Source organism: Solea solea, chromosome 20 (genome assembly GCF_958295425.1).
Source record: "Solea solea chromosome 20, fSolSol10.1, whole genome shotgun sequence".
Lineage (NCBI taxonomy): Eukaryota > Metazoa > Chordata > Actinopteri > Pleuronectiformes > Soleidae > Solea > Solea solea.
In genome coordinates, this window is record NC_081153.1 from 19014870 (window position 1) to 19036938 (window position 22069).

The 22069-nt window shown below is 41.0% G+C and overlaps 3 protein-coding genes across 21 annotated transcripts in view; 2 read left to right on the plus strand and 1 right to left on the minus strand.

Annotated features, from left to right (window-relative positions):
* Positions 1-36: 36 nt before the first annotated feature.
* LOC131447304 (homocysteine-responsive endoplasmic reticulum-resident ubiquitin-like domain member 2 protein) lies at positions 37-6980 on the plus strand. Its single transcript, XM_058618992.1, has 9 exons — positions 37-128; positions 489-809; positions 2793-2870; positions 3605-3718; positions 3869-3999; positions 4461-4550; positions 4666-4956; positions 5492-5606; positions 5941-6980. Exons 2-9 carry the CDS (start codon positions 663-665, stop codon positions 6106-6108), a joined length of 1134 nt encoding a protein of 377 aa, XP_058474975.1. The 5' UTR covers positions 37-128; positions 489-662; the 3' UTR covers positions 6109-6980.
* A 111-nt stretch (positions 6981-7091) lies between these two features.
* Positions 7092-12285, plus strand: LOC131447305 (negative elongation factor E-like). 11 transcript variants are annotated; one of them, XR_009234023.1, is made up of 10 exons: positions 7092-7345; positions 7697-7782; positions 8411-8565; positions 8680-8911; positions 9037-9181; positions 9300-9354; positions 10369-10469; positions 10648-10703; positions 11037-11110; positions 12021-12285. XR_009234023.1 is itself a non-coding variant. In XM_058618994.1 (9 exons), exons 1-8 carry the CDS (start codon positions 7245-7247, stop codon positions 10691-10693), a joined length of 921 nt encoding a protein of 306 aa, XP_058474977.1. In that variant the 5' UTR covers positions 7092-7244; the 3' UTR covers positions 10694-10703; positions 11037-12285. The 11 variants fall into 11 exon arrangements, 7 of the variants coding, with proteins under 7 accessions (XP_058474977.1, XP_058474978.1, XP_058474976.1 ...); XR_009234022.1 differs by having other exon boundaries at positions 11037-11081; XR_009234021.1 differs by having other exon boundaries at positions 10648-11110.
* A 1687-nt stretch (positions 12286-13972) lies between these two features.
* Positions 13973-22069, minus strand: part of LOC131447307 (sodium bicarbonate cotransporter 3-like) — a 34788-nt gene continuing 26691 nt past the window's right edge. For 6 of the 9 annotated variants that reach the window (XM_058619006.1, XM_058619008.1, XM_058619007.1 and 3 more), the window contains 11 exons: positions 21722-21827; positions 21359-21520; positions 20344-20457; positions 20100-20261; positions 19299-19550; positions 19069-19137; positions 18696-18869; positions 18270-18407; positions 17815-17850; positions 17276-17376; positions 13973-15058 (listed from right to left, as the gene is read on the minus strand). In XM_058619006.1, coding sequence (XP_058474989.1) covers positions 14977-15058; positions 17276-17376; positions 17815-17850; positions 18270-18407; positions 18696-18869; positions 19069-19137; positions 19299-19550; positions 20100-20261; positions 20344-20457; positions 21359-21520; positions 21722-21827 — 1396 coding nt within the window. In that variant the 3' untranslated portion in view covers positions 13973-14976. Of the gene's footprint in view, positions 15059-16502; positions 16549-17275; positions 17377-17814; positions 17851-18269; positions 18408-18695; positions 18870-19068; positions 19138-19298; positions 19551-20099; positions 20262-20343; positions 20458-21358; positions 21521-21721; positions 21828-22069 lie in introns of all 9 variants that reach the window. The other 3 variants (XM_058619009.1, XM_058619003.1, XM_058619004.1) reach the window with 2 other exon arrangements.

Genomic DNA, 22069 nt, shown 5'->3' on the forward strand with positions numbered 1-22069 from the left:
TTTTCCCCAGCAGGAGGAGGTAATACGCCATAACTTAGGATGTCAACGACCTAATAAAATACACAGAAGAAGTGTAAGACACAGGTCCAGCCCAAGTAGATAATATTCGCTCATCTTGAGTAAACAGGGTAGGTAGTCCGGATTTATCGCGTTTTAGTTGCATGTCTTAATAAAACTAGATTTTTATGAAGCTTGCCAAACGTGTTATGTTATATTTTCTACTTTACACCGTTGTCGTGTGTCACTGTAGCGTAGTGAAGCTAACTGTAGCTCAGCCAGTTAAGTACCCCTGACTTGGGTTAGCTGGTACAAACCCCCCCCTTTAACAAGTAATGGCTATTTCTGTGCACAGCATTGTACAAATTATAACCGTTGCTATATTGTCTTGGCCGTATTGGTTGTAGCATTCATCACTTGTCCGACTTATACGAAGCTGTTGTGTTATCGAGATTATGCTAACCCTAGTGTTTTCTCTCCTCGGGCTCCAGCTGCACTGAACTGCAGGAAACAGCTTCAGCTGAAGATTGAAGATAAAAAAAAACAGCTGCTCCGATGGGTCCAGGGATCCTGTAGAAAACTATTCCCGGGGAAAGGAGCCAGTTTCCATACAGGGGACAAGGTTTTTTTTTTTTCTTCTCATTGATAACAAATGGTCTGTAGTCATGGATCCGGGTGTTGTGGATGGTCCTGTTATCCTCGTCATCAAGGCTCCAAATCAGAAGTACGATGACCAGACCATCAACTGTCACCAGAACTGGACTGTGGAGAAACTAAAAGCGCACCTGTCGGATGTATACCCGAGTAAACCAGTGAGTATATGCATCAAAAATTGCTTTTGCTTTATTGGCCAAGTATGAGTGCATATGCAGGGAATTTGATTTTACATTATTCTGTGTACATGCACTTAACAAGACAGAAATGAGGACAACAAACTTGAAGTAAAGCTAGTGATACAGAGATGTTAAAGAGTGGTGTGGAAGTCGTTAAAGCTTCAGTGTGTACCTTTTAAAATATATAAAAAAATGTCTGTTAGATTCAAAGCATTGTCACATTAGTCCACACTGTGCTGATTAAGCCTATTAGCTCATTTTGATCTTGTGTTACACTTGAACACTCCCTCAGTCAAGTCTGATAGTGTTGCTTGACGGAGCCTTTTTTTTCAGATAAAGGATGCCGCATACAAAGTTTCTGGTCATGAGTAATAAAACCAAATACAAAAGTCATGCAAAGTTATGCAATGGAGCTTAAAATATCTGAGGTAGAGGTATATTTTGGCTATATGGTATTGTACAACATTATATTATATTATATGTTGTATGTCACTGGTACACAAGAGTGGTACCCACTGTTGTCTCCTGCCACTGTAGACCATCTACTGTTGTGCCTTCAAAGATCTTCTGCACAAGAGTTACTGTTGCATTTCTATCATTTCAAACCAGTCTGGTTAACAAGGTATTTCCAGCAAGGGAACTCCCTGGATATGTCGTCACTTTTTGAACCATTCTCTGTAAAACCTAGATATGGTCGTGCTTGAAAATCCCATTAAATCATCAGTTTGAGAAATACACAGACATGGTTGTTGTGCCACGTTCAAAGTCACTCAAGTCACCCTTCTACTGCATTCTGATACTTGTTTGGAACGTTAGTAACATTGTCTTGATCATGTCAACATGACTAAATGCATTAAGTTTATAAAATGGCCATTGATACTGTACATCCATATATTCAAAATGTAACGACATGGTTATGGAGTCTTCATCAGAAATGATCTGTGAGTTGTTCTCCAGTCAGGTTGTGTTGTCATGCCAAGTTGGAACACTCTATTTGTGTAATACGTAATGCTTCTGTCATCCAAGCTAGTTGATTTCACGTGATTGATGTTGAAGGAAAAGTATGTTTGTGTGTATGGTGCAGGTTGACAGTATAATAGAAAGCCTTGTCATTGAGATATGTTCTGTATTTTCTCCCCAAGCCATGTTGTATTTGTTCAAACTGCAGAGGTGAATTGTTTAGAATAAGTTCAGGCATGTCATATGTCAACACACATGTGTGGTAGAATGTGACAGGAGTTTATCTGACTGGTGTAGCTCAGAGTCCAGCATTTATGCAGTCACAGCCAACCCTGTACCTTGTTTTTGCTGTTTGGATCATTCCAAACCTCCATTGCGATTCACATTGTGTTGAATAAGTGTAACACAGACCATTAACCACGTTTTATTCTTAAAGTGAAAAAGCAGGAAAGGAGCCTCAGAGTCTGTACATTTGAGATCATGGTGAAAAGAAGGTGTAAATTCCTGTTGCGTTGTGCTGTTAATCTGACTTTGCTCCCTTTCCTCTGTGCTCAGTGCTTGTTCTGATGTAATCTTTGTAAATACTCTGGGAAATAACTCCTTCCCTGAGCCTCCCTGTAGTGCTGTAGAGTTCACGCTGTAAGATTTGCGCTTTTCTTAGCGTGTCAGTGGACATCACATGTGGTATTTTTAACAATAAGGGAATTTCATCCCTGAGTAAAAGGCTCTCTGTTGTAATTGGCCAGGATTCAGTGAATGTAGATTCTAATAGGACATAGACTGACCTTGTTGTACTGCCACTATAATCCACTCTTAATACCCACTTATCCCGATTGAGGTTACTATGATCTCATCCTCATTACTCACTTGCACAACATCGCTGCCTTTTCGATATTGTGACCTTCATTTCCAATTTGAAATGAAACTAAAATTAACTACAGTTGTGACATTCATTCACTGATGTTCTGCTCTGACCATGTTGTCATTATACACATTTTATAGAGCTCCAAAGACCAGAGGTTGGTGTATTCCGGGAAGCTGCTTTTGGATCACTTCACCTTAAAAGATGTTCTCAGAAAGGTAAAATCTCTCTGAAGTTCCTGTTTAATCATTACGTTATCAAAGGTCAGGTCACTGAAATGTCACCTGATATAGAGAACACACCCACTTTTCTTTCTATCTTTTCCCTTAAAAAACAAACAAACAAGAAACCAGACCCATTGTAAGTTTAATCTAATGTCTGTAAGTATTAAAAATCAAGTGAGGCAAAGCAACAACTGAAGGTTACAGCTCAATCACCAAATAAACTTTTTTACTAAGTGATTTTACTAACCTGTAAATTGCGGTTTTTAACATTTTTATGGACAGAAATATTTCATACATGTGTGGTAGAACACTCAAAGTAGTAACATGTATATATATATATATATATATGTATATGTATATATATGTATGTATGTATGTATGTATGTATGTATATATGTGTTTATATATGTATATATATATGTATATGTATGTATGTATATATATATATATACAGTAGTATATATATATATATATATATATATATATATATATATATATAGTAGTATATATAGAAGTTGTATCATTATGTTTTATTTTATTGTTGCCAAGCCCTACTTTGAATGGATTAGATTTGTTAAAAATCCTCACAATCTGCTGCCGTTCTGTGCATTTGTTTTCCTGTTGTGTGTTAAATGTCACATTCACCCTCAACAGAAGTTGATTCCCTTTTCTTTGTGCATGCAATACTAAAGACTGTGTTTAATCATGAGCTGCATTGGCTTCTACAGCAGGATGAGTACCATATGCTCCACCTGGTTTGTGCCTCACATACTCCACCCAGCTCCCCAAAGCCCCCCCGCAGCCGCAGTAACAAGCCTCAGGAGAACACGGCCAGTCCCACGGTGGGTCAACCGTGCTCTCGTAAAACCTTTCCATTTATTTCATCATGACCGCGTTTCATTTCATCATCCAGCTCAATGATGTGATCGACACCTCTGAGGATTTGAAAAATGTTGCTCATGGAACCGAGGACATTTGTTTTCTGCTTGCAGCCCTATACAAACTCAAATGTCCCCCCTGCTGGTCAACAACAGCAGTCGTCCACAGGGGAGAGCAGTGATGGACTCGGACAGCAAGCCCCACCCTTCCCTTACCACCAGATGTATTCACAAGTTATGCAAAGGTAAATATCCAGACTGATGAAGTCCACAATTCAAGTATTTTAATCTATTTTGTCTGTCACCCAGTGATGTCGCCATTAAGAATCTGAACTGAAGCCTCCAGAATCAAGATTTGATCAGCACCATGTTGATGTTTTACAACTAGAAGTTCAGAGTTGTCACCTGCAACCAGGCTCCTATTGGACAATTCCACCTGTCAATCTCACCAGGGTCTATTCACATGTGCTGTACTTTCCCAGCTGACATAGGGCGAAAGGCAGGGTACACCCTGGACAGGAACATCACAGGGCAAATGTTTAGAGATGCACGGGTCAAATTAGAGTGTCCAGTTAATCTCTGCATGCTTTTGAATTGCGGGAGGAAACTGAAGAGAACCCACGCACACACAGGGAAAATATGCAAATTCCATACATGAAGGCACTTGGTCAAACAACCCCCCTAATGCAGTTTGTCTTTTTTCCAGCTGGAACCAGCACTCACCGCAGTCGTATTACAACCCCATGACACTAATGTGGTGGCAGCAGCTCTACGCCCGCCAATACTACATGCATTAGTAAGTCCCTTCATGTTCAGTGAACGCTATGAAAACATCATTCAGACAACAACACAAAAGATGTCGCCATGCAGCTCTGCTCACTTCCTGTCTGCCTTTGTCTCTCTCACACCAGTCACTTGTTAGCCGCCGCCTCCGCCCAGCACCTCAGGCCAGAGCAGCCCTCGGCTCAGCCCAACCAGCCCGACCCCGTGAGCCAGCGGCCTCAAGCAGATCGCCGTGGCAACCCGGAGGTGCAGATGAACGCACAGGGCGGGGAGATCCTGAACGAAGAGGAGCTGAACTGGGATTGGCTGGACTGGGTGTACACGCTTTCCCGCGCTGCGATCTTGCTCAGTATCGTCTACTTCTACTCCTCCTTCAGCCGCTTTGTCATGGTGGTGATGGCCATGCTCGTGCTTTACCTGTGAGTATCCATGTGGCATTTGCAGCTTTTTTTTTTAAAAAGCCTCCCGTAGCCAACACGAAAGAGAAATTTGTCTCTGACCACAACATTAAAACAGTTTATAAATCAGGGAACATTTTTATTTAAATCTTTCAATGTAGCCTAGAGCTTCTCCTATGATTGAGTTGTTGGGATGGGTCATGCTGCATCCTGCCCTCATCACACCCATTGGTCCACACCCTAAAAGATAAAGATAAAGTTCAGCCAACATTTCACCACATGGATGAAACCATTACCAGCCAACCAATGTGTGCCAAGGTCATAAGGTCACCATGTAACAACAGCCACAGATCTCTGATCACAGATTCCTTTATCTTTACTTTCATTCCAGACGGCAAAATGAGTCTAAAAATGTATTGAACTGAACTTGAGCTATAGGAGCAATAAGATCTTTAATAGAAATAAAGCGTTGTCTAACACATAATTCACCGTCAACAGGTTTAACTTTGGGGAAATTGCAAACTGGGAACATAAACGTGGTCGTTTCTGTCTGCAGGCACCAGGCCGGCTGGTTTCCTTTTAACCTTGAGAACGAGCTCCAGTTCCCCGGAGACCGAGCCAATCAGGACGAAATGGAGGGAGAGCCACAGAACCACGACTTGCAAGAAATGGTTGCTGCCTTTTTTGTCTCTTTTCAGTTTGACTTTAATCATCACCCCCAGGGGCTGATGGGATTTTTTATCTGTAACAAGTGAAGCTGTAGTTTTTAGCTCCTTGGATGATTTGTACAGAAAAGTCAGGCCGACGGATAAAAATACTCTTGCTCTACATTTATTCTTCCAGATTCAAGTAAAAATGCCACTATAAATGTATATAATAGACATTTACTTTTAATACTTTGCGTATGATAAATTGGTCAGACACTGAAAGTAAGAATATCTCATTCAAGGAGACACTGTGTTACTCTGATGTGGGACTTTTTTTGACTGACTTTAATTCCTGTAGGAAGGTTTGATGGATGACGGCTCGGACGATGACGGGGAAAGTGGAGAGGATGGAGCAGAGGACCCGAACAGCGGCGCCAATGCAGGCTTCCTGGCGTCCACGTGGTCGTTCATCATCACCTTCTTCATGTCACTGATTCCAGAGGGGCCGCCAAACGGTGCTAACTAAGCCACGAGCTGCCACGAGTCTGCACATATCTTTCTTTGAGAGAGGACAAACAATCCAATCTGTTCCGACGAAGCTGTTGCCGTCTGCAGCGTTTCAGATTCCCTTGTGATCTACGTTACTTCGTATCTAAAAAAAAAAAAAAAAAAAAGACTGTGAGCCGAAACACAAGTGACTGATTCAGGCTGAAAGATGTGAATCAAGTCACTTTATATTCACTGTTTTTTTGTTTGTTTGTTTGCAGAAAGACAAACATTTTGAACCGTCAAATGAAAAGAACATTAGTTGAACTTCTATAAGATTGCTAGTGACACTGATGCCTTGTTAACATGGCGATTGATAGTGTCTCCCATTGCAACGTGTCTATAATTTATAACATTAGGACATTTGTAAACAGAAATAAGAACAGCACTGTGTCTGTTTAATAACCAGAATCTTTCTTTGTAGGAAGCTACAATATTTTTGTTGAGAGTTTATGTTGTAATGATTATTGTCTTCAAAAAAAAGGGGGGGGCTGCATTAGTTCCAACAACAGAACCACAGCAGGTGACCCTGACTCATGTAGCACCTAAGGGGAATGACAGGAGTGATGTTGGGCCTTAGAGTCCAACAAATGTGTGTGAACACATTGTGTACCGCGTTTATGAGTGTTGACGCAGAGTGACGTTGGCTACTGAGAAGTGACTTTGTGTGAGAACTACTACGTACAGAGCGGAGCGAGGCTGCTGGAGAAGAGCTCGTCCACCTTTTAATGGAAAATACAAAAACAAGATGGTTGTTGGGAATTCCAGTTTGTGAAAATGGCTGCTGCTGTTACTTTCTCATGTTGTGTACCAATAATAATAGTTGTATTATTAAACCTACCTTCATGATAATGTCGTGTTCTTTGATTTAGAAATGGGGAACTTTGTTCAAATGCAGTTTTATTGTTAGTTTCTGCAATACATACACAGACATATTCAGGAATTGAAACTTCTTGACTCTTGGTGTCTTTCTGCAATTAACAGACAGACGAGGGTTCCGTGAATTAACAGATGGAATCTCTGTGATAACACATTTCATATCAAAGGCATTTAAAGATTGTGGCACATTAAAGCTGAGGTAACTAGTTGTTGGAGATTAAAGTCGAAGTAACTACCATGACGGCCAAAGAAGAGAAGAACCAGCTGTTTTCAAGACGAAACCACCAGCCTGTTTGTGGTGATAGGATTTGTGGCTTTGTGGGCAACGCTACAATCAGGTGAGGATTATGTGTTGCTGTAGCAGATGAAGAAAAGTAGTATTTTAGGCGAAGGCCATGCTTTACGAGGTCCATCATGTTGTTATATTCTTACAGCAGTGCATACAGACAGACAGACAGACCAACCACATTCAGTTATTCACATATCTCTCAAAATGTGTGGGGTTTGGATAGAGGGTTAAGGGTTGGGGGAGGGTTTGGGATAGGAAAAAAGATTCTAGGCGAAAAATGTTAAAACTCTACACAGAAAAAATCAAAAGTGACACACGATGACAGAAACCAGTTAGTTTGGAAACCAGGAAGAAACAGAACGCCATCTTTGATGCATTCAAAGAGATGTTTGTGTTGTAGCAGCTACAACCATGTTGCCGTGTTCCGGTCAACTGACAGAAGAAGAAAAGGCCCTGATGAGAAAATATGCAGAGCTCAGGAAAAAGGTAAGAAACTGTAAATGTGAGTACACACACGCTGTGTCATCCACTGACTCACAACCACTGCTTTATTTATTTAGTTATTTATGTGAAATATGCTGGTGACCAATTTTTGTGCTTTTAAATCTCACATGCTCTTATTAATATGGACTCTAAATCTGCAGCAGATAAGATGTGTGTTTTTTTATTATTATTATTAATATTATTATTTGTGATGACTATTTTAAGCATTAATTGGATTCATCTGTCTTTTAAGAAAATGGAGCTGCAAGTATTAGAGAAGCAAAGGTCCAGCAAACAGATAAGCCAGCACAAGTTAGAACGGAGTAAGTGCTTTTGACCTCAATATTCATATTAGTATCAACACATATATGAAAAGATTTAGTAAGTTAGTTAATAAACTGAGAAATGACTTTCAATAAATACCTGTCTTTCAGTGTAGACATAATTTCAAAGTTAACAGCAGTTAGTGTAAATGTATTTAGAGGATAATTGATAATAGCTGGACAAAAAAAAAAGCATATTCACATACTTGCACTAATACACTAGTACAAATATTCAGGCCTGTTACGTTTCACTGGGTCAAAATCAGCATGTATTCTGTCTGTGATACTAAACACTTTACACTTCACAGTATCGTCGAACAAGCCCACCATTGACCCGAGAAAAGCAACAGAGCAAGCAAGGACTCTTGCTTTGTCAGGTTCCCTGAGCATCTTCAGGAAAGAGAACAAGAAGTCTGGCTTTAAAGCCCCTCTCCACAGAGAGCCAAAGAATAAGAAATCCAAGGTAGGATGTTAGGTTACATCATATACAGTAGTGCTGTGGGCTATAACCCTGAAAACCAGAGTACAATTTGTTCCAATGTCCTCTTGATGCCACGACTTCTTCTTGTCTGGAAAGTCGGTCGGTTCAAGTGACCACAGCCAGGACCAGGAAGACGCAGGTGCCATGTCCTCCAGCCATGACACAGAGGACAGAGAAGAAGAGCCAGAGCTGGACATGGAGCAGGACACAGACCAGGACTCCAACAGAGACGGCGGCAGTCACAGGGATCAGGAGGAAGAAAGAAGCGGAGACGGGGATCGAGACCAAGACGGGAACCATGACGGAGACAGAGATACGACTGTCAGATGTGAGTAACCACATTGTTTTTATAATAAACCATCACGTAACATGGCAGCAACAGGCAATTCCTGAAGAACAACCTGTCACATTCATGATTTCTTTCCCTCTGTCTCCCCATGTGTTTGTCCCCAGCATCAGGTTTGTACCTTTGCTGTCAAGGAAAGCAGAAGGGTAATACTGTGTATGTTGGTGGCTCTGTGCTCGAGGAGGACAGCCTGCGCGCTGCCTTCTCTCAACATGGAAACATCATCCAACTCAGAATGGACAACATACGCAGGCATGAACCCATTACACAAAGCTGTGTGCACATTGATGCCATTTGTGTGTGATTTTGTATATTGTGTAACAGTCTATACAACAGTCCACCATGTATGTTTCCCTTTGTGTGGTTCTAGTGGGGCATTTATCACCTTTGACAAGATTGAGTCTGCAGACCAGGCTGTGGCAAAGGTTGGTATAATCTGGTACACTGCATCCATGTTTGTTTTCTTTCTACACTGTCCAAGTAAAGCAACAAAGAAAGACATACATGGTTTGTCAAAGAAATGGAAAACTGATATAAAACATGAATTGTATTTATATCAGACCACCAATAAAACAATACGTTCAAATAATGAAACACAACGTGTGTTGTGGTGTGTCTCAATTTCATGTACAATTGGAAAACCTGTCAAAATGATCTACAGAAAATAGCACAGTACTTTACATATTATAGTCTCGCGGTTTAGAATGAATTTACCCTCAAGAACATTTTTGTCTTTTTATTTAGATAAAAGTGTGGCATCCTCTAATGGCGCTTTTCCACTACACAGTTCCGGCATGGCTCGACTCGGCACGTTTCTTCTTTTTTGCTTTTCCATTAGTGATAGAACCTGGTACCTCGTACTTTTTTTAGTACCTGCTCTGGTGAGGATCCAAGCAACTGAGCCGATACTATACGTGACATCAGCAGACTGCCGGCCACTGATTGGTCAGAGAGTGTCGTCACCGGAAGAATCATGAGCGCGACGTCCGACTCGAGAATCAAACCGAACAAAGGCGAACTAACTGTGGATCGGTTAAAAAGACTTAAAAATCCTAAAATCTCCAACATTTAGCAAGGAAATGTCTAAAATCTTAATATTTAACAGAAGAGTCAGGGTTAGGGTCATGCAGCAAGTACTGATTGATTCTGTGAACTGATCTTTTTTAATTCACTTCAGTTACACTGAAAACAAACGCTTTACTAGTCAGTAGTTTGTGTTTTTCATGTGTAAAACAAAGTCAGTTTCATGCAGCCGTGCTATGATGACTCCACCCACTTTGTGGAGGTACTATAGTAATGGAAAACCATACCAAACCATGTAGAGTCGAGCCGCGCTGGAACTGTATAGTAGAAAAGCACCATTAGTTTATCAGAAAACACACTGAAGTGTTTTCATGTGGTCTGTATATGAAGAGGACTTCGCTTTGCTTGTCTCACAGTTGCATGGATCCACACTGGGAAACGTTAGCATCACAGCCGGCATCGCCAGACGGCAGCCCATGCTGGATGCTGCCACTGACAAGTCCATGTGGTTAACCAGGTTAGTGCTTACCACTGATTACTGATTATTAAGACTGAGAAACAGTTTCTTCCTCAATACTAGTAAATAGTATTTTTAATTAAATTATTGAAGTCTTATTTACTATTTATGTACAACTGTGTGCGTTGCAATGACAATAACAATCTTTTCTGAGTATTAACCTTCACCACTGTGTCAGTTCTTCAGCAGGCGAGCAGACGAGTACGACAGGCTCCCACAACTAAGATGTGTACAGTGAGGAGAGTTCTAATTTATTGTTTAAAGACTCTATGTTATTGGTGTGCCTCATTTTGACCGTCATAAACAAACACGATTGAACATGATTTGTAATTTATTGTGTTCATGTTTCACTTCATTAGCAACTAACGCCGTCAACCGACACTGAATTTTAACACCTTCCTAACAAAAGCTTTTAAAGGCAAAAAATAATGTGAAGCAATTAATCAAGCTGATTTATAAGGATACCGACATCCGGTTTTCACGTACACTATGTTACATATATACAGGATAATGTGACGTCATGGACGTACAGTTTATCAATGTGTTTTTGTCCGCATCACTTCACAGCATGTTGCACGAAACACAGTCGTCTTCAACCTTGGAGAAGAAAAGGTTGGAAAATCAAGTTTTTTTTCTTAGAGGTATTTGCTGCGAGACTTTTCCCTTTACTTATATATTATATTATATTATATATTACATTATTTAGAACAAATAAAATAGTTGCAGATATACGTTATAATGGTTAACCTTGCATGACAGGAGTGGTTGCAATGTGAAGTCTCGCAGCTGCGATGGTTGCGCTCTCAACTAGGTTGATGCGTTCTGCAAACCATATCAGTGGACGTCAGCGAACCACTCAGTTCTAACTAAGTCAGTAATATACGTACTTACCTTCAAAGTCAAGACACCACAGCGACAGTAGAGCCATCCTGCTGATCTTTGTGCGGCACCGTCTGTGTTCCCCACTGCTCCTTAGAGACATTTCTTCTCAGTCTTCAGCAATTTTCTGTGCAGATACCCACATCAATGACCAAACATTTTAAAATAACTACAACTGAGTTAGTTATACTAACAATTAGTGTGCTATAGTTCATACCTTCTTACCTCCAATTTGTCTTTCATAGAGTGCCTCATTTCCCATGGGGCCAATCACGACGATGGTCTTCTCCTCCATCCTGACAATCTGTCAACATTTTACAGTATGAATGAGTTCATCCTAAGCAGTCTTTAAATAAGTTCTATGTTTAGTGGTGCTAGAATTCCAGTGAGCTCCAACAATAATAACAATGTTATTAATAAAGATAACGAAGGCTACACCAAACAAAATTTTATTATGCATGATCTCAGGATGCAGTCAGCTAGGATTGGCTCCAGCAGCCCCGTGACCCTCAAGTGGAGGATAAAGTGGTAGAAAATGAATGAGTGAATGATGTAAAACAAATCAGGTCTTCATTTTACGGAAATATGGAAACTTAATTTTAAACAGAATCATTAAATCAGAGGGGTGTAGGATGTATGAGAATAATGTGCTACGTATTTTTTTTGCTATAGGTCTTACGGGAGTTAGTTACTTAGAGATAGGGTGAGGAGCTCGGACATCTGGGAGAGGCTCGGAGTAGAACCGCTGCTCCTGCACGTCGAGAGGAGCCAGCTGAGGTGGACGCCTCCCTGGGGAGGTGCTTCAGGCACGTCCTTCTGGGAGGACACCCCAGGGCCGACCCAGGACACACTGGCCTGGGAACGCCTTGGAATCACTCCAGAGGAGCTGGTAGAAGTGGGTTTCCTTGCTACGGCTGCTGCCTCCACCCAGATTAAGTGGAAGACAACAGAATGGAAGGACACATTTTGTATTGTTTTCTGCAAAATTGTGCAGATGTTAAGTGTTCAGTCAGACTCTCTTGTGAAAATGAAGACAGGAGCGATTCACCATGAATAAACTTTTATTGCTTTGCACCAGTCAGTCATGGTTTAAGCTAACAACAGAACACGGTGTGCTTCAACAAAATGCATTTTCACTTGGTGACAATGGAGGCGAAAACTCCTCCCCGTGACGTCGATATTGTTGATCCATCGATATAACACTGTATAATCATTACAATATCATCATGAAATGAAATGACGCACTTGGTCGGTGGATGGTGACTTTATAGAGCTATAGTCATGTATGAGTGAATTACAAGAGATGTTCCTTCATGTCAGTTTGGTTTTTTTGACAACAATTTCTTGACTGATTATTAAAAAAATATGACGAGCTTTCATGTTGTGAGCAAACAGAGCTGTGGCTGCAGAACACTGACTGTACACACAAACAGTAGTTTAAGGTTACATTTGCAAATAACAGATAACACGAGTTACATCACACAGATGTGTGTGTGTGTGTGTTTGTGTGGGGGGGGGGCTAACACTTTGACAGACAAGCCTCCACAAAATGAGCCACGCACTGGTTAAAGTGACACTGGGTCTGTCTTTGGTGTCTGTGTGTGTGTGTGTGTGTCGTCGCGTGTATGTGTACAGGTCTGTTCTGGACACTTAAGATTAGATTTGCACATCAACATAGTTCAACAAGGCACATAAGCTATTGTTCGTTATCGTCACTGTAGCTACACACCGCACAGAGCCGATGACACGGACACACAAAATCATTTCACTAATTATTCTCTGCCTGAAAATGAGCTAGGGTTGGTGATTCCATACGTGGCACAGCATGGAATACGTATTGCTTAAAACAGGACTGCACTTCATAGCAAAATAAGGACAACTTCATAGAATATAATATTTCCTTTACATTTACTGTAGACTTGCATAAAATAATTTGCAACGCTAGACATACACCAACTAATCTTTACAGCACACACACACACACACACGTCATTACTAACAATAATACAGACAGTATAAAAAAAAGGAGGTGCATCTAAATAGGTTCACTCAGTTTGTTTTTTCCTCCCGCACCCTTCTATATGTAACCATTTACAGCATTTATTAAAATAGTTGTGGTACCAGCGATGAGAGGAAAACAGTGGGCAGCTAATTACCGCCGCCTTGTGACATTAATATCGAGTGACTACAGTCAGAAACCCTTCACGATTCCTGAGTGGCTAAACTGAAATTTGAACAACAGCTCTGCAGATACTGTGGGAGACGTAAACCTCTTTTCTTTTTGTTATTAACACACCTTTTCATGTAAGAAACTATACTGGCAAAGTGCTTACTGTACAGTACAGACTTTATATGGCCTCAGAAGTAGGTTCTCTATAGTGTTACAAATACATTACACACATAATGTATTTATGATGACAGCACACGGAATATGAATATGAATATGAATATGAACACTGGTTTAAAGTAAAAAAACAACAAATAAACTGACCAGTTTTTGAGCAGCAATAACAGTGTTCCCCTGGAGGAAAGAGCAAATGTTCAGCAGAAGTGGAAGCAGTCACACATTCAATTTGTGTTGGACCTTTAGCTTCGACGGTGACATGAATTTGCTGCGGCATTGCTTCAATAAGATTAAGTCATGTCACGGCATTTATTTCAATTCTCTTTTATATCTTTTCTTTTTTTTCTTGTATTCATAATGGAGTTGGTCCACTGTGTAAGGTCTCAAAGGAGTGAAGGTCTGGACTCTGCGGTGACAAAATCCACGTGTGAAAATGACAACTCACGCTTCACCATTTTCGTAATTGCCTGAAAAACCTGGTCATTCAGTTTATTTTGGTCGTCAGCTGACCTCTTTTTTTGGGGTACATCACTTTTGCTGAATGTCAACCTGACCAACTGAAGCAGATCACCCCAGATCACAACACTGCCCCCTACAGGTTTATATTGCAGGTGCTAATCTAAATATTACAGCATGTGATGTTTGGTTTTTGCTGGACAGTGTACCAGCCCAAAAAAAAGCTATGTACTTTGTGTGTTAGTGACAGATACATTTTATTTAAAATATAAATCCTCTGTTTCAGACAAGTACCTGAATGATATTTATCATGTGAGTTTAGAAGCAGATGAAATGTCTTAAGCTCACGGTGTATGAGCTGTTGGACCAAAACACGTGCAGTACAGCAGTGAACAGCTAAAATAAAGACGGAACACAACATTTAAAACATAAAAACGGGTTCAAATTTAAACCAAATCAACACAATCCAAATAAATATGCACCAGTGAGGCCCCTTCCTTTGGCATCCATGGTTTAAATGGGGGGGGGTTAGAAATGAGAGAGTGTCTGTGGGCAGTAACAGCAGACTTCCTTGGTTCTGCTGAGATGTGTGCTCTGCAGTGCATCGTAGCAGCTATCTGTACATGTGCTGCACACTTTCAAGACTTGAGTGGAGTCAGACTCACGGCCCTGGGGAAAGCTCACCTGCTGTCCTGAAGGTTGGAGCTCTGAGGGCAACTTTGTACTGCTCCAGTTCTGCGCTGTGTTTCCCACTAAGGTGGTGACCATCAGCTGGTTTAAAGTATTGTGTGGGAAAGGAAGTGAGAAGAGAAGGCGGGCCTCTCTTCATCACAGGAAGGTCTCGGCATTGGAACCTCCTCCGGGCGCGTCCGGGCCGACGTCCACTCTAACACAGGCCACCTTCTCCTGGCTGTCGCACAGAAAATCAAAGTAGAGAGACAAGATGAATGGTTCTGACGGTGTGAACGGTGGAGAACAACCGGAAGGTTGTGAGTTGTGAGCTCTGCTAATCTACATGCTGATGTGTCTCTGGGCAAGTGAAAGCAGCATCACACCTCTCAGTGTGCAGCCTACCAGAAATTATTATTATTAGGAGTAGTAATAAAAAAAACGTCAAAATAATACATTTAGACTGTGTGCTCAACAAGCAGGATTATATTCTTTACGGACTCAGTTATTTAACTGATTAATTAAATGTAAATGGTCTGTATTTATATAGCAGTTTTCTAAACTTGATGACCACTCAAAGCTGCTTTATAATACTGTTTTTGCCATTCACCCATTTACTCCAAGCTAAGTGCAGTAGGGGCGGCAAAAAAATAACATCTCAAAATTTAGCTGATATCCTTCAAAAATGTGATATTAATTGCCTTCGTTATAACTCATTGATTTTGTTGCTTACAGATTATATCAATGGACACATTGGTCACCAATGTTCAGTCAAATAGAAAATAATATTACTATATACTGTAAAGACCTATTAGGACTGTTAGTTTTTCCAAAAATGAAGTTCAAAATAATTTATATTGACTTGTAATTTGTTCAGTTAAATCAACAGCACTTTTCTTTTGAATGATACAGCGAGGGTTTGTTGAGTGTGCCGTGCAGGTTCACCAGGTTTTTCTTGAGATGTGAGCGGCGGGGAAAGCCATTGCGAGTCTACAAGTGGTCATGTGACACTCGAATCATGCAAATTGACGTTTGCAAAGTCATTTACATACGCGACAATGTCAATTTGCACATTGATAAAACACAAATGAAGATACTTTTGCAAACGATATACAGTATATCAGCCACGTCTAATGTGCAGCACTTATTTTATTTTTTTATTTTTTTCTTACATCACACATCCATTCCACAGCCGAAAAGACTTGCCCAAGGACACAGAGACATGTAGACTGGTGGAGTTGGGAATCAAACCCACAACATTCGGCAACACCGTTGCCCATTTTCATGCCGCTTTGAATAATGATCTGCTTCAAACTACTGCAACGTCACACATGATTTCTTTCGTTACTATACTGCCATCTACCTGCTGCAGCATATCTACTACAACCCACTGCACTTCAGGGTAAAATCCACTGCCGTTCTTCAACAATCATTATTGATATAAATACCACAAAAAGGGCTCTGAATCCAAACTACATGCCAAAATGCAATCACTCACACAAAAAAAACATTTTATGCACATTAGAAGTTAACTGGGAATTTCGTTATTGCAAAACAAACACTATCACAGAACAACCTTAAGAAAAGAACACAACTGTAAGCTGAGGACTGACAGTTGTAGCCATGCACTAACTGTCTTTAGTGAGCAGGGTTAGAACACAGCCCATCAAACACAACCCTGCTACCTCTTCATCCATTGGGAGGCTGTGGGTCACTAGTCCTATTGTGTATCTGTTCAAGATGGACATCATTACACACACCACCAGGATGCATCTTAAAACATATTCATAAACTCTTTTTTTTTTTTACATTCATCTAGTCCGTCTTTTCATTCTGGACTGGTTTTCTGCATCGCATCAGCCATTAAGACAGTGATTAGGGAGGAAGTAAAACCAGGGAGCCATTTAAACTGAGTGTAGCTCATAAAGCAATAATGTACTATGCACTCAGAGGCGATTGCTCCAAGAGCTTCCTGTGCTTCCTCTAAAACGTCATAAAATAAATGGTCAAATATGGACTGTTGTATTTACATTTTATTGCCGAACGTTCGCCAGAACGCAGTCAACTACATGAATAGTTGATTCAGAATCAGCCGTTTATCACTGACGCAACACGGTGCATTAAAACCAGTGGAAGCTCAGCTTTAACTGATCTCTATGAGACAACACACAACAGGTTTTTCTCCACTGTGGTGAGTGAGCGAGGGGAGTCAGAGGAGCAATGGGCTTTTTGATCTCACAGCGTTGGAGAAACACACAAGAGACCAGAGACCCTTCTTTTCGGTCTCAGTCCCATGTGGCGTTTGGAAGTGAAGACTAGAAACAAGTTAGTTTAGGAATAAATGACTGCCCCTGAAATGAGCTTCCCCTGTTTCAAAGACCAGCAACTACCATTGATGCACTCAATCCTGAAACAAAATCTTGCTTTCAGAGTGCGGTCCACGGGGTTGACCACTCACCTCCCTGAGAGCGTTTTCACTGGGATGTTGAGTCTGTTTGAGTCTTCAAAGCTGACCTTCCGATCTATATCCTCCTCTTCCTCCAATCTGGACTCTTCCTCCTGGGTGGAAGCAGCAGAGGTGGCATAAATTAAAAAAAACAGGTGTTACAGCAGCTTTGAGGCTGTTTTTTGGTTAGATATTAGGATATTATCCTGTTTTTTGTTCACACATCTTTCTGACCATCAATGTGCAACTTAAAAAGGGGACACAGCAGTAGTTTTGAGTATCTCGCACACATTATGCATGAACACATCCGGGCAAGAGCCTTATACTGTAAGCCTGAACCGGCATTTAAATATAAACAAATGTTACATTCAAACCTTTGTTAAATGAGTTCACAAAATGCTGATTAAGGCTATCAGCTCCACACGACTCCCGTCTGTGTTTCTCGGTGTTTTCGTGTTAGTGGCGACATTCCTGTGATGCACACAGTTTCACTGACTGAGGGAAGGTAAAGTCAGTAAAGGGAGAGGGCTGCAAACCGTTGGAATATCAACCTTGAGTGGTCCTTTCTGAAAGCTCTGCATGTTCACCTGAGGAGTAGGCAAAATCTAATGTCACTGCTTGCCCCCTTGGCTGAAAAGTCAAACGGAAAGTTTCCTTCTTCCCTTCATAGTCATGACTTGTGCAGACAGCCTCTACCTCTGTGTGTGTGTGTGTGTGTGTGTGTGGCTCCAACAGGAGAAAACATGTCTTCCTGATAGCAGCATCTCTGTCACTCAACTCAAGAAGCTCAATTCATGTCTGTTTTTACTTCCAGCAGCTTGTTTTTGAGCTTTAGAGCTTCTAATTCACTGCTCTGCTCACTATGTACGCCCCTCATTGTTTGTGTGTGTGGGGCTAGAAGTGCTTTGGTGACAAAGTCTGAATGAATTCAGTTTAGATTTAAACAAAAAGGAAACACTTGTGTTTGTCGCAGTGGGCAGGGAACCACAAAATGAGTTTTTTTTACCAGCTTCTCACGCGCTTTCTTTTTCTTGTCATCCTCTTTCTTCTTCTTGCTTTCTGGCATTAGGTCGTCAAGCCAGCTCAGCTCTCTCTCAGTGAAGAACAAGTCCAGGAGCTTTCGGATAAAGACCAGTGCCAGAACCTGGAGACGGACAAGGGAAATATTTTATAAGACAAAATTCAATCTAGAGCCAAGTATTTGAAATCAGTCAATAGTCAATGATAGAAAATCTTTTAATCTATGATAAAATTACTCTCTCATAAAGATTTCCTTTTTAATACATGCCAGCCAATATCGTTTATATATCGTAAAATTATTCTGGTAATGCAAATGCATATCACACAAAAAGTGAGTGGGTGAAATTGTATCTGCTTCTGTGTCTCTTTGTCGCTATAGTGAAGTGATGAACTGAGTCACTGAGGTCTTTACCATCATGGGAAACACGACAGCTGCTGCGGAGGCCTTGATGACCCAGAGCAGCACCAGACAGGTGAGCTGCACCAGGGTGAAGATATGAACCTTCCACAGCGGCACGTAGCGAAGATAGATCAGATCAGGCTGGTGCTTTGCAGGCATGCCAAACAGTTTGATTCTGTCAAAGAACTACAGAGGAAACAAGGAGAGAGAGACTCAGTGAGGGAGATAAGAAAGGCTGAAAGGAGACTGGGAAAAATGAGGGGTAACTAGGTACTGATTTAAAAGGGGCCAAACTTATTCTTTACTAATAGCTCATGACTGCTCATCTGTTCAGAGCTGGAGGTCGTACTGTCTGCAAAGACCTGCAGAATAGATAGAGTCTTACTTGAATTCCTTTGAGGGAGGAGACACCCATGTAGAGAAAGACTCCATACAACACTGGCATAGGAATGAACTGCAAAGAGCAGAAGTAACATGGAATTACAACAGTTTCAAATGAATAATTTACACACACCAGTATGAAAAAGAGAATAAGAACATGGCAGCCAAGAACATTTCCACATATTAAATATAATTATACATTAGATATTTGTTCCGGTGATCACACAATCTCACCTTCAGCACTGAAGTCATGAAAACCGAACAACCCATGAGGACAAAGATCATGAATCCAGTGACCCGCTGCTCTCGGATGCCCAGAAACTTGGGCTGCTCTCCAGGAGCGGAGCAGCCCGACTCCACTTTCAGGCTATTAACGTGAGAGATGGAGAGGACGGTTGCAGCCACAAACCACGGCAAGCCCATAATGGAACACACACCCAACATCACTGCCACTATCAGCAAGTCAAGGTGATAGCCACAGCCTTTCTGTAGGACACACACAATAAACCAAGAGCCATTTTAGAGCTGTAGACGCTGCCGTGATGAGTCATGTTCGTCCCTGTGGAGTAAAAGCACTTCAAGTCAAATAGTAAAACGCAAGACAAGAGCAATTTAAATGGCTTACAAATACTTGGGGATTTTAAGGTGGACTAAATTTACCTTTGAAGGAGCAGGAGAATCAAGGAGCAGTACAGATTTTTGCAATATTTAAAGTAGGTCAAATGCAAGGGCAGCTATTAATTAATTGATATTTAACTATTTTGATAATCAATTAATCAGTTTGAGTGTTTTTAAAGAATCAAAAACCAGCTTGATTTATTCGGTGAGGCCTCTATTTTTAAAAACAAACTTGCATAAAGTTGTATTGCCTTGTATGAAAAGTGCTGTGTAAAAGGTTTGATTGACTGATCGATAGATAGACAACAGCTGCAGTTTGCACTACTGGAGAGGCATTAACATTAGGTATGACGCACGGGGTGTTACGTAACCAACAGTATTCATCACCACAAGTAAATCTCCATAGCCAAGTCTGACCGTGAGTTTGTGCTCCTTGCGATTTATGATGACTGCAGTGATCTGCTGGTCCATAAAGATGAGGATGGTGCAGAGCAGGGCAGGAAGTGCTGCAACCAGCATTGTCCACCAGGGGTTTTCTCCTAATGGGCCTATAAGCCAGCCTCGGTTCTTTGAAGTGGGCTGCAGGCAAAAAATCAGACATGTGCTACGTTTAGTACATGTACCACATGAGATGCAAGTATTTATAGGATTAAGTCCCTACCTCAAAACGATCAGGAACATTCAGTTTAGGAGACGGGATGCCCATTAGATAGTCCACCAATACCATGATCATGATGGTTATAAATACAGCAAAGTCGCTGATAGTGGAACGTACCTACAAACAAAGGCATATTATTAATGCACTTAAAATGAGCATGCATGATCACTTTAAACTGCTGTTTGGCTTCAAATTATATCCTATCCTAATAATTACAAGTGTGTCAACAGTAGCAGCATAATAGTTCAGACAATGGCAACACCTGCCTACACAGAACACCAAGTGATAACAGAGTAGCTGGTACTGTGTGGGAGGATGAAACAAGATCTTTCTTTTTCTGTATGTGAGACTGCTCTCCAACACTAATGATGGACACAATGTACACATTTACACAGCGTGAGAGGATTTTATCTAGACCGATACAAATGTACAAGCACAGAAATGTAAGGGGAAAAAAAGTCATCAGAGATTAAGGAAACATGTTGAATTGAAATACTGGCTTCACTGATAACGGGTTATGGCGCAAAAACTATTTTCATTTATTTTCATGTGTTGGTCTGTTGTGTCACCCACTCAATAATGCAATAAATCTCTACACAGCAGCTGCAGCTATGAGTCAAAAGTGATGCACAGCACCAAGCCTAAAAAAACCTCACTACACCTCTCAAAAACGTCTCTACTAGAGGACACAGTGGACACGTGTTAAACTACAGACTGTTGAAAGCAGAGAGGAAGGTGGAGCTGGTGTGAATGATTTCTTCTAACACTCTCTCTCTTTGACTGTTAATATTTACCGTACATAATGTTTTTACAGATTTATTTTTGCCTCTCCTCACATCATATTTCCTTGCTGCCGTGTTGTCTGTTGCTGCTCTAAAACGGACACACTCTCACTTTCGATCCCTCAATCCTGATTGACAGGTCACAGTCACATTTTGAATTAGGATTGCAGTAAACTGTTTTAAATTATACCTGTTGCTATTTTACACATCGCACCACAAAAGCACAAGAATCTCACCCTGGTGGGAAAATATCTCTCAGTCTTGAATTGTTTAAGGAAGGAAGACAAGAAGAAGGTGGTGAAGAAAAGGATTATAGACCAAAAGAGAACATCTGGGATGTAGGGCCCATGTTGACCACAGGCTGGACCCACAAACTCCCCATGAAGAACTTTACACGTCTACAGAAAAAGAGAAAACATCAAATGAGTATTAAGGTTGTTCCAGTTATATTAAGGAAAGCACATGGCAGCTTAATAATGGTGAATGGCAGTGGTAGAAGTACTGTAATGTTCATGTGCTTTACTAAATCTGTGTGACACTGATCCTCATATAGATCTTTTACATGTGACTGTGAGTAGGTTACTGTGTGCTCGCCTCACCGAAACACTGAGGCTGCTCCACGGGATAGAATCTTCGCTGTATCCCGTCTCATTCCACTTCTGCCTCAGTAGATCTGAGGCATTTGTTGGTGGAGAGCACTCACACCTAAGACCAGAGGATAAATGATTAGAATATCCAATCCAATTTTTTTATAAAGCAACAACGGTTGACCAAAGTGCTGTACAGTCGCAAAAAACGTAAACAAATATAAATAAGTCAAGACATAAAACAGTGCCTGACGTCTAATTAGGCCGGGCATTCCACAATTTGGGGGCCTCAACCGTGAAAACCCGATCCCCTGAGCTTCAGTCTCACTTTCGGAACCACCACGAGCAGCTGATCTGTTC